The sequence below is a fragment of the Stenella coeruleoalba genome (genome assembly GCF_951394435.1).
Source record: "Stenella coeruleoalba genome assembly, chromosome: 11".
Lineage (NCBI taxonomy): Eukaryota > Metazoa > Chordata > Mammalia > Artiodactyla > Delphinidae > Stenella > Stenella coeruleoalba.
This window is the reverse complement of record NC_137157.1, coordinates 53,614,223-53,627,615: the sequence shown is the minus strand read 5'-3', so window position 1 is coordinate 53,627,615 and position 13,393 is coordinate 53,614,223. Positions and strand designations below refer to the sequence as shown.

Genomic DNA, 13,393 nt, shown 5'->3' with positions numbered 1-13,393 from the left:
AAGACTTTTTTAAAAGATTAATTTTGAATAATTTTATGTAATTTAAAAATTTAGGTGAAGTGGACAGATTTCTAGAAAAATACAAGTGTTGAAATAAATAGAAAATCTCAATTGCCCTGTCTGAATAAAGAAATTAAATCATTAAATAAAAATCTTTTCACAAAGAAAACTGTAGCTCCAGAAGGCATCACCAGTAAATATTCAACCAAATATTTAGTAACACAATACCAAATAATTTATACAATATTAGCAAGCCAAACCCAGCAGTATGCAAAAAAGGAGTTAAAAAATGGCCAGGCTGGATTTTTTCAAATGCAATTTTGGTTTTACTTTGAAAATCACTTATTATAATTTTTGTATTATCTGAGTAAAGTAGAAAAACCATCTCAGTAGATGCAGAAAAAGCATTTGATAAAACTCAATATCTATGTATGACTTTTTTAAGAAAAGCTAGAAATAGAAACCTATTTCAGACATACTTATTGGTAAAATATTCAAAGCTCTTCCTCTCCGATCAGGGACAAGACAAGGATAACTATATTAGAGGTCTTAGCCAGTGTGGTAATGCAGGGAAAATAACTCAAAGAATAAGGATTGAAAATAAAGAAAATTGTAATGTTCTAGAAGACATGATTTTATATGTTGAAAATTCCAAAAGTTGTACTAACAAACCATTAAAATCAATAATTAAGTTTCACAAGGTGGTTGGATATAAGGTAAATAGAGAAAAACCAGTTATTTATCAGCAACAAAAAAAGTTGAATTTTAAAATAATGTTTACAACAGATCAAAGTACATAGAAATAAACCTTACAAAATTACTTCTCTACAATGAAAATTATGAAACATTACTGAGCAAAATTAAAGAAGACCTAATGAGTTGATGGTTAGGGGGTCACCAAACTTTTTCTGTAAAAAGCCAGATAGCAAATATTTTCAGCTTTGTGGGCCAAAATGGTCACTGTGGAACTACTCAATCTCTGCTGTTTTGGGTGCAAAAACAGCCGTAGGTGACACATAAATGAATGGGAATAACTGTGTTCCAGTAAAATGTTATTTACAAAAATAGATGATGAGCGAGATTTAGCCTGTGGATCATAGTTAGCCCACTCCTGGTCTAGGTGCTGGTTAATTAATGTCTACCAACATCATAAAAAGAGGGGCAGCTAGATATTATTTGCATCTTGTTTAGAATATATCTCACAATCCCTATGAACTAGTCTTACTAAAAATTGCAAGAATAAAAAGATTGATGGTGAACTTTTCAGTTAAAAGACACTTGAAAGAAAAAGACACGAGACTTATCAGTCATTTGCAGTGTATGGGTTTTATTTGGATCTATATTAAAAATGATTTTAATTAATTTAAATGTAATGAATATTCGATATTAAGGGATTAGTTTTAATATTTTAGGTGTGATAATGTTTTTATGGTTATATTTGAGTCCTTGTTTCTGAAGAAATATATCTTGAAATATTTGTATAAAATATCACAAGTAGGATTTGTTTGTTATACGTTAACACCTGTGATTTCATAGTTGTGTTATATTTTCTCTACTAGTCTCTCTGTCTTTACCACTGGGTGTTCTCACCCTGATTCCAGGGACTGGGTCTAATTCACCTGTGTATTTCTAGCGCTAAGCATAGATGCTCAGTAAGTGCTGCCAAAGTGAATGTAGCTAACTCCTCAGAAATAGTAAATGTGTCTTTTAGGCCCAGTGTTATCAAATTGTTTTAAAGTACTAGATTTCTTTAGAAATTACTTTCTGTTTCCAAGGGGGGAGCAGTCATGTGCCAATATAAAGAGTAGACTACGTTAGCTTTATCAGGTATATTTCATAGCTTTAGTCAAAATGCTCTCTAATATTCACAGCAAAATGAACAAATGGAAATTATATTTATTTTAATTTAGCATAAACATATTTCCCTAACTAACTTAGTAAAAAAACTTGACCTTCATTGTGGCCATGAATTAATAGAATCCAAGCACAGATTTCAACAACATTATATTCACTTAGGAAAAAAACACTTTAGCTGTCACCTCTAATTCTGAAACATAACTGTTATTTCTGAATATTCACCTTCCTGTCTTATTTCAAATGTATATCTTAATAGTTATAATAACTAGGTAAAACTTTGTATCCTGTTTTTTCTAAGCCTATTTCTTCCTGTTACAGTCTTAATAGCCATCATTTTAAATGATTATTTTCAACACAAACATTTTTAATGAAGGTGGGATACTTTATATAAACAAATATAAAGGAGTTGCTATATATGAACAAGTAATATACATATGATTATGACACATACATAAATATGCTAATTATTTTTCTCTGCTGTGATGCTGTTGTATTCAAGCTTTAATCATTCATACAGTCTGGTTCTTTCAAATAAAAATTGTTTGAGAACAAACTCATATCTTCCTTAAAAGAACTGCTTTTTAATACACTACTTTTGGAAACAGTAAAATATCTTATAAATACAGTAGTAGTATTCTGAGTAATGTTAATGAGGGTTTTAGCAATGTAAGATACTGTTGGAGAAAAGAAGAAAAATGAGAAATATTCTGAATCCCAATAAAGAATGGGTTTTGAAATAATCTTGATTTTTTAAAAATTTTATTGGAGTATAGTTGATTTACAGTGTTGTGTTAGTTTCGGGTGTACATTAAAGTGATTCAGTTATACCTATACATATATCCATTCTTTTTTAGATTCTTTTATTGTATAGGTTATCACAGAATATTGAGTAGAGTGCCCTTGTTTTAGGTCCTTGTTGGTTATCTGTCTTACATACAATAGTGAAATAGTGAACTGATGTTTTGTTTTCATTGTTGACAGTGAGTTTCTGACAGTTAAATCACCAGATTCTTTCCAGGAAAATATCTATTAGTTTTATGAAGATTCTCATTTTTTAAAAAACTATGCTTACTTAGAAAATATATACCTCAATATAAATCATAATGAGGGATTTTCTTATTTTTTGTTATTTTATCCTGTTTCTTTATCCCATTACCTGCTGTATTGTTAGTCATTCCCCCCCCCACCCGCCCCCCAGCCAATAAAATGAGACCTGTAGGTACCTCAGTTTTGGCAACCTACCGATGATTAGTAACTAACTTGATATATTATTTTAGGATTCTTACTCACATATTGACTCCCAGAGCAGAAATTTCTGATTAATAAGAATATTTGATTCCTAGCTTTACAGCTTCAAGTAATCTTAGAAATGATGTAATATCCTTTGCTTCCTTTGTAACTTCAAATAAGCATAAAGCAAAATCCTTCAAATAAAGTATAAAACAAATTTAGTTCAAGGTTAAACAGTTGTATATTAGTTTGTAAAATGGGTTAAGTTAACATGGGAAGTGCATGCTGTTGGTTGTTTTAGAAATGTGAATGTAACAGGTATAATTAGGAGAATATGTGTGACAAAGTATCATAAAAATTAGCATTGGATTGGATATTTTAAATACTAGACAAACTACATTTGAACTTTTTGAGCTAAAACGATTCCCTGCAAGTGAAAGACAAATTTATGAGTCCCTTATTGAACTGATGCAAAGCGTGTGAGTACAACAGTCATTTGGAGCCTCCCTTTTGCCATATTTGTCTAATGTATCACATATCAGGCCGATTACTATTTTCAGAAACAGTGTTCATGGCTGAAATCCTACAGTTAACCTTTAGAAGATCAAAAGGAAATATACTTATTAATAAGGTGAACCTAATGTATACATATTTTCTCTTTTTCTGCCTTATTGCTTGCATGTTTAGCAGCTTTTTTTTTTTTTCATTTGTTGCATAGAATTACTGAGTATGTATTTAAAGGTCAAACAAAGTCATCTTAGGATGGAAAACTAACATCAGTTACAGGGCATAGCTGGATATTTTGGCAACAGTAATTTGTAGTTATTATTTTAAAAGATTTATTTTAACGTATAGAATGATATTATAGCTGTTGCTAACTGAAATTGTATAAAACTTACAATTTTTAAAGGTTTTCTGCTTGAGATCAAGTACTAAAAGCTGAAAGTATGTCTGTATCTTTAATCAGAGCTGTATTTACACTTTGCATTCACTTTCTCATCATAAATACTAAATGTATTCATTATTTATAGTATACCAAAGTATCTTCATAGAGTAGTAGAATGCCTTTCTAAACTGTCTGTTAATGTTTGTGTCATGATTATTCACATTCTGTTAAATATTAAAATTTCCAAAAATGTTCCTTTCTTTTTCAGCTATCCAATATCTATTATTTTTTACTGATGGGTTTTAATAGTTACTAGTTTCTCACTGGAGATCTGTAGGTTTTTTCTAAAGCCTCTTTAGAGAAATGTATTGTTATTCAAAACAGTGAAATATATCAAGCTATAGCTGAAACCAATTTGTTTTGTTTTTTAGGTGGTTGAACAGGGTATGTTTGTAAAGCACTGCAAAGTAGAAGTATATCTCACAGAATTGAAGCTCTGTGAAAATGGAAACATGAACAATGTTGTAACTCGAAGATTTAGCAAAGCTGACACAATAGGTAATGCAAGATCCTGTTTCTTTGTTAAACCATTGCTATTAGAAATTTATTTAAAATTCTATTAGTTATATGCTACGAAGATGGTAACCATTTTAAGGGTTTATCCTTAGACATTACAGGTTTCCAAGCATCATTCAATATGTCTTAGCTTAGAGTTGAGTTATTTATCATTTCTAGGTCTACTTTACATTATTAAATGAGTTTAATATTTGTGCCATTTTACTTTTTAAAAAAAAATCAAATAATTGTTTTAATTTAATATTTGAAAATACGTATCATGTTTGTAACATGACTATAAATTGAAGTAGAACTTTAAATAAAAACTTGCTTAGGTAAAACTTTGTCGGGTAATGTAATATATATATCAATAATAATAATGATAATTTACCATTCTTAGCATGAAAAATGACCATTTATTTTCTTTTTTTCTCACAGTTTATTCTTTGGACTCTATAAATACAAAATTAAGTAGCTACTTATAGCAGCGGGCTTAGCATTAATATGACTCACTGATTTTTTTTTTAATAATGAGTAGGTTACAGAATTATATATCAAATATAAGTGTGCCTAACTCCTTCTATGTATTTATATATCTTTATATGTTTACCTATCTACACATATAAATGTATATTTAAATACATGTAAATTTATAATTCTGTTTAAAAGCCACATGTTAATTTAAGATCAAGAATGTATTGAATAACAAAATAAAACTCATAGATTCAGAGAACAGATTGGTGGCTGCCAGATGGGAGGGGCTTGAAGGTTGGGTGAAATAGGGTGAAGGGGATTAAGAGGTATAAACTTCCAGTAAGTCATAAGGATATAATGTACAGCATGGTGACTATGGTCAATAATATTGAATTGCAAATTTGAAAGTTGCTAAGAAAGTAAATCTTAAAAGTTCTCATCACAAGGAAAAAGTTTTTCTAACTTTGTATGGTGACAGATGGTCACTTATTGTGGTGATCACTTAGTGATGTATACAAATGTTGAACCATTCTGTCATACACCTAAAACTAATACAATGTTGTATGTCAATTATACTTCAATTTAAAAAAAGAATATATTGAATAAAATGTTTTTTAAATAAATGATTATGCATTTAATAACAGAATTGCAGTACTTTTTGATAAGACACAACTCAAAATAAAAATTATAAAAGGTTGTTATTTTCAAATAAAGTTTTTGGAACAGAAGATTAATGGCAATAACATTGATCTTGTTGGAAAGTGCAAATGGACACTGGAGAAGGACATAACACTTAATGTAGAACTTAGAAAGATTAGAAAATTTATGAATTATAGCACCATATAGCTTTTCTTGTTGGAACCAGTCATTAAGTACACTTTATTAAAAGTAAATAAAAATATTTCTGAATTTCTTAAGTACATTTGACCTTCACCACATAGCCATTTCACTGCAGGAAAATGCTTTTAACTCATAATTTTCATGAAATAGTACCATTCTTCAATTTCTAATGCTTGGTTTATTCTAATGTTTTTGCCAGACATTATGTATGGATTTTTTATTTTCCCTCTCTTTATTTACCTAGAGCATTTGTAAGTTGAGATGCAATTTCAATAAACTCACACAGTCATCTTTCTAAAATGAATGCTTAAAATGTTAGGAACTCCATATAAATGTCATTTCATTACATTATTATGTATAAAGTATTATTATGGATAAAGTACTTAACTTTTTCAGTTCTAGATTTTTGGAACATATTCAGGAAAGTAAAACATTTCTATATCCTAAGAACTGAAAGTTTTAAATGTATAAAATTACATTAATCATGATATTAAAATGTACACAATAAGAATCTTTAAGAATCTGTAAGTCTGTCCAACAAAGATGACCTATTAAAATTAATTCAGAGACTAACTTCTGAAATGTTCAGCCAATTGGAATATAAATAAGCTACCTCTTAAATGCTTGATGTAGGTAATGTTTTCTAGTTATTTTAAAGTTTGGTATTTTCTAGTTAAAGTTTGGTATTAAACTTTTGGTATTAAAGTTTCTTTGTTTCTTACCTCATTTCTATAGGAAAATTATATATATATATATATATATATATATAAAAGTTATATGAGACAATAAGAAACTTATTTTAGAACATTAGTTCACTGAAAAATATTTTAAAACTCATTATATGAAGATCTAAGGTTTAATTTCTGAACTCAAAACAAGCATTTTGGAGTTTTTACATTAAGTACTAGGTAAGAATTATCAAGGAGATGATTTGTAAAGAATCTCTGCTTCAAAAAGTTTATGATTTACATAGATGTTAATTAGCATAGCTTAAATTTACTAATACTTTAAAATGCTACATACATTGGCTATATGCCTTAAAATTGTATATGAATAAATTTTTTCATATAGCTAACATTTCTTACTAGAACAGTTTTTTCAAACTGTGTTGTCTGTACTTTTGTGGTCATTAAGCAGTTTGTGGAGTAAAGAGAATGGAATGGAAAATATCAGAATAGAAAATATCAACATATATGTGTATAGTGGGACACAATTCCTTACTGTAGTTTTAAAAGTTTGAAAATCTCTATTAGAGCAAGTTTGCTTTTTAAGCAAAAAGTTTTGCAAAAATTAATCAAGCCAGGAATTTTAGAAACTTCATTGTTATGGTTATAATAGTTAGCAGTTATTGAATACTTACTATGCTTTAGGCACTTTACAGGAAATTTCTTATTTAAACCTCAACATTACTGTACCCTCATCTTAAAGGTGATAAAGCCTAGGCTAAGAAGGGTTAAGTAACCTACATAGGTTCACCCTGGTACCAAATGATAGAGCCAGTATTTTAACTCCTTAAGCCAGCCTCTTATACCAGAGTCTCACTTCTTAATTTGCTGCCTTATACAATCTGTGCAAATGTTAATTGGGTTGATTTTGTGTTTCTTTAGGAAGTGAGTTTTGAAACAAAGAATTTGATAAGAAAGGAAATACAAGATGTATATTTTTCCCTGTGTGTTTTTTCAATCTTGATTAAAAAGGATCAAAATAGCTATGTACATGAAATACAGTATACAAATTTTGTAAATGGAATTAAGAAATATAAGCACCTGTTTTCTGTTTTTACCAAATAATAAAATGTTCCATTTTCAGCTAGTAATGCCTACATTGATTTATAATAAAAATGATAGTAGCCATAGGTAGGATCTAAATAATTTACCATGTTCAGAGCCAAAATACTTTGCCTTTTTAATATTTTTCTCCCTAAATTGATATATTTGGGTATTGAACATGTGTCAATAAGGAAGATAAAACTTGTTCTTATTTTTTCTTTAAAGATACCACTGAAAAATAATTTTATTATAAAATTTGAAAAATATGTTTATAAAATTTATTAATAGAACTGCTTAACTTTCTTATTAAATGTTCCTACTAGAAATGTTTGTCACAATAATTTTATTTCTGTTATCTGTGTTAATATATTTTTATCTCTTTATGCTTTTCATTAACTGCCTAATAGAGTCGGATTAATATACAGAAAAATATGCACATGTTCTCAATACCTTGACATTCTCAACTCCAGTGATCTTGATCTGCATCCAGCCTCAACCACCAGTTCCCATAGATATACCCTAGGCTGTCATTATCTACAACTGCACTTGCCAAATTTCAGTTTAAGCAAACTGCTTTCTGGCTACCACTTCCTCTGCTCCCGTTCTCCCTTGAACCCACTAAATCAGACCAACCACTTCCTTGGTTCTGCTTCTGTGATGGTCTCTAATTCTACATTGATACATCCAATGGTCGAAGTCTTCCATTTCTTAATGTGCCAGCAAAAATTAACATACTTACTGACTTTTCCATCTAGAAATATTTTCTCTTCACATGGCTGCCAGGGTACAAGTTCTCACTGGCTGCATCTTCTCAGAGTCCTTTGTAAGATCCTCTTCATATTTCTGACCTCAGAACATCAGTGTGATATGCTCAGTCCTTGGATCTTCTTTCTTTTCCTTGATGACTTCCTCTAGTCCCCTGGCTTTAAATACTTTTCTGTATATTGATGTCTTATATCTCCTACCCAGACTCTCCCTTAATTCCAGTTACAACCATTCCATATCTTCACATGTGTCTGATGAGAATCTAAAGATAACATATATGAAACTAAACTCTCTCCCTTCCCCCTAAAAGCTACTACTCTGTCATTTTTCCTCATCTGAGTAATCATCACTTGCACTCTTCTAATTGCTTAGGCCAAAACCCTTGGTATCATTCTGATTCTCTTCTATTTCTCACCCTGCATATAATTTAGCAATGTATCTTCTAAGCAGTGCCTTCAGAATCTATTCCCAGTCTGACCACTTAACATTGCTTCCACAGTTACCACCTTGGTTTGGATTTCTGTAGTAGCCTAGTCTCTCACCCTTGACATCCTGCAGTTTGTTTTCACTAGCAGCAAAAGTGAACATTTGAAGTGTCAATTGGATCATACCACTTCTCTGCTCAAAACTCCTAAATGACTTCTCTTCTTAATCAGATAAAATAGAATACTTTCATAACTGCCTCAATTCTGTATGATCCTACATGTGTACCTTTATGGTCTTATTTCCACCTTGCTCATTCCACTTTAGCCACATTGGTGCACCGTTCTCTTCTAAAACATGCCAAATACATTCCCATCTCAGGGTCTTTGCATTACCCTTTTCAAAACTCAATAAAGGGGGCATTTCCATATGTGTTGGTATATATGATATTATGTATATAAATATGTATGTATTAATAGAAAAAATGCCTGGAAGAAGTATCAAAATGTTAACAGTGGTTATTTCTAGGTGGACATTTTATTTGTACTTGTATTTTCTGAATTTTTGCAATGAGCAAGATTTATTTCTTCAATCAGGAAAGAAGTATTCATTTTTATAGAAAGACTAAAATGACCTCCCTTCCTTGGCTTCTTCCTCTGTCGTCCTTCCTACGTTATTTTCTGTTTCTTGATCTGGGTACTGCTTACACGGGTGTATCCACTATGGAAATTTATCATTATATACTGACGATTTGTGCATTTTTCTGTATACATTTACAGTTCAATAAAAAAAATTAATGCCGCCAAAATAGAAAGCAGTACTTACAGTATATTTATATTTCTTTAATGTAATTTTTTAAATGTTCTGGCTAGTTTGCATTAGGTTTTGAAATACACTATAGTATTTACTACTTATTTAATGCCTTAATCAAACTGTCATTGACTATAAGACTATTAAAGAACATTAGCTGCTAAGTAGAACATAAACAGTGTTATTGGACTAAGTTTAATTATGTAGGATAGATGTGGGTTTTTATATTTTTTAAGAGAACATGTATTTTTAGGTTTAGTATTTTACAAATAATGGTTTTTCCAAAATTAATCAAGTATTCTAAAATTTAGAAGTATTTCATATTTCTTTATATGCCATAAAATATATTAAGTGTAATTTTCTTGAGTCTAAGTTAGGTAAGTTATTGACCATAATTTGATAGATATAGTAATATTTTCTAATATCTCTTTCTAATGTTTATGTACTTTAAAAGATTCATCTAAATATGGTACCGAAACTTAATTATTCTCAAACATGTAGACACTCCTATATCTTATTTTACAGCAGATTAAACTGCTCCAGTTTTTTAAAAGAAAGACTTCTTCCGTTCAGATAATTGGCTTAGAAATAAAGAAAATATATGGCTTTACCTTGGAAACAAGAAATTTTGACCAATTCAGACCTCTCTTCAAAGAAGGCACTTTTCTTTGTGTCCCTATATTCTATTTAATTTTAGTTAGCTATTTAAACTGTAAATTGTATTCAACTTAATATAAATTATTCTTAAATTGGTTATAACTTAAAATATTTTTTATCTGTGGCATCTCTGAGTCATACTTTAATTTCTAACTCCAACATATCATTAGAAAATATATTGATTTTATAATGTGTAAAAAGTTAAAGTTCATCCTGTATAACATAAATTATATTTTAGTGTTATATGATTGAACTCCTACCTTTTGAGGTCTTAATTTCCCAAAGTAATCATCTGAGTTATAATTACCATTTTGTTCCTAAAAAGTATACCTGGTCTTAAAATTTTTCTTTATTGTTTTTATGTATTTCCTACATATTTGTTCATCTATTCTTGCTATTATATCAGTAATTTAAATTTAGGATTTTTATGTTAGTGAGCACTTAACTCTCTGTGGTATATTTTTAAATATTATATTTACGTATCTTTCCTCCTTAAATCTAGATACAATTGAAAAGGAAATAAGAAAAATCTTCAATATTCCAGATGAAAAGGAGACCAGATTGTGGAACAAATACATGAGTAATACATTTGAACCACTGAATAAACCAGACAGCACCATTCAGGATGCTGGTTTATACCAAGGACAGGTATTTTTTAGCAATACTGTTTATTTTAAGCATATTATACATGAAGTTTTTGGGAGTCACAAACTTTATGGCTATCCTGACAATCTATAATGGATTCTACTGTTTCTGGTTTCCTCTTTCTAACTCTTCTCTATCCCTGCTGGTCACTAATTATAACTTCTGCTTCTCTCCTTGAGCTTGAGAATAACCTACTTTTTAAAAAGAAATTATTTTCCATTGAAAAATAGCTAATAAGGGGTCAGCAAACTTTTTGTAAAGGATCAAATAAATATTTTTGGATCAGTGGTCTGTAAGGTCTCTGTCACGACTACAACTTTGCCATTGTAGTAGCAAGAAAGTAGCCATAAACAATATGTAAAAAATGGATATGGCTATGTTCCAACAAACTTTATTTACAAAAGCAGTCAGTGAGCTAAGTGAACTTAGTTTGCCAACCCCCGCTAGAAGGTATCAACCCCCAATTTGGTCTTTCTTTATGACAGAATCTAAAGAAATGAATGTGTTGAGAAATGAAGACTTTTAGACACAATCAGCAAGTTCTACTGCTTCCACCTTCTAAATATCTCTTTAATTAATCTTTGTATCCCATTCTCACCCCTTATCTTTCCATAATCTCTTAACAAATCCCTCTGCTTCCAGTCTTTTGCATGTTCGTTCTCAGTCTTCCGTATTTCTGTCAGAATACTCTTCCTAAAATGTAAACCTTATTATTTCCTTTTCATAAACCTTTCCTGGCTCCTTAACAATTGTAGAATAAAGTCCAGGCACCTTAATGCAGCATGCAAGTCATGGTTTATCCTTTTGCCTAGTCTTCCAGCATCTTTCGATTATCCTTGCCTTTAGATCTACACTCTAATAATACCAAACTGAACTACTTATAGTTCCCTAAGCCTGCTATGCTTTTCCATACTCCTGTGCTTTCATATATGTTGTTCCATCTGCCTGTTGCCCCAGTCCCTGCATTCATCCAGAAAAAGTCCTTTTAAACATCCAAATATTGAAATTAAGCATCCCATCCTTTCATATAATCTAACCAGATCAGATTATTCATCCTTCAAATTCCAATTCAAAATTTGTCACATCATTTCTTGAGCCTTTCCTGATGTATTTATCTCAGTATCTAGTTGAGGTATAGGATTTGTTTTACTTTGGAGAAGAAATTTCTCCCTTAACTTCCATAGTGATTTACATATGTGTCTTGTATCATTCATTAAGTTATTTATATATTAAGCTCCCCAACTAGACTGTGAGGTCCTGTTTTTAGTTGGACTTTGTGTCCTATTTATTTTTATTTTAGTACCTAACCCAGAGCCTGCCACTCTAGTATATGGAAGTTTTTTGTTTTGTTTTGTTCTGTTTTATTTAAAATTGATACTGATACATGATGTAAGTTATTAAACTCAGAGGAACAGAAGGAAATTAATTTTTTAGCAAATGCCTACTATATATCAAGTATTGTACTCGGCTGTAAAACAGTGATTTTCAGACTTATTTTAGCCATTATATTCTTACGTGAAATCTTATGAAATCTAATAATATGTATTACAATTAAAAGGAGTTACCCAGGGCTTTCCTGGTGGCACAGTGGTTGAGAGTCCGCCTGCCGCCTGGGGTTCGTGCCCCAGTCCGGGAAGATCCCACATGCCGCGGAGCGGCTAGGCCCGTGAGCCGTGGCCGCTAAGCCTGTGCGTCCGGAGCCTGTGCTCCGCAACGGGAGAGGCCACAACAGTGAGAGGCCTGCGTACCGCAAAAAAAAAAAAAAAAAAAAAGAGTTACCCAGTTGAAGCTGAGTGTGTGAGACATTTGGAACTCTACTGGTTAGTCAACACTCCCCTCCTTAGCCAGCCAACTTCCTCTTTCTGTCTTCCAAATAGACATACACTTCTCTCCTTGGTTACCATCCATCAGGCCTTGAGGTAGCTCCAGGAGTACAATTTAAAATATATAGGATTATTTCTTTAAATCTTTTCAGTAATTGATTCTGAGTAATGGCTATTATTGTACTCATCATGTACATTAGAAAACCAAGGCTTAGAGAATTTAATTTGTTATTCTTGATAGGAATGCATTTATCAGAATGAAGATGACAATAAATTATTTTAATAAGAAGATTAACTATCTTATTAAATATATTATTCTTATAAAATATCTTTAGGGACATTTGATCTTTTGAAATAGGAATGGTTCAAAGAACATGGATTAAATTTTCTAGGTTTTGTACCAGTTATTTTCTGACTGATGATAAATGAACTAAACACTATCTTAGACTTAAAAGAAGTTTGGGTTTTTTTGTTTTGTTTTTTTACTGAAATAAAAGTATCCTCATTAGAAAGTGAAACGAAGATACATTATTGAAGAGTTTATCTCCCAAAATGGGTGGTCTTTATCTCTCTCCCTTGTATGTGTGTGTTCAATTTAATTAAATCTTAAAATCTTTTAAAAAATAATTTCATTTTGAGTTAAAGTTTTAACCATGAGC

The 13,393-nt window shown here is 30.7% G+C and overlaps 1 protein-coding gene across 4 annotated transcripts in view; it reads left to right on the top strand.

Moving 5' to 3' along the window:
- USP15 (ubiquitin specific peptidase 15) overlaps positions 1-13,393 on the top strand; it is a 128,131-nt gene that overhangs the window by 41,933 nt on the left and 72,805 nt on the right. For all 4 annotated transcript variants that reach the window (XM_079936336.1, XM_079936335.1, XM_079936337.1 and 1 more), the window contains 2 exons: positions 4,405-4,531; positions 10,769-10,914. In XM_079936336.1, the coding sequence (XP_079792462.1) occupies positions 4,405-4,531; positions 10,769-10,914 (273 nt within the window). The remainder of the gene's footprint in view (positions 1-4,404; positions 4,532-10,768; positions 10,915-13,393) is intronic.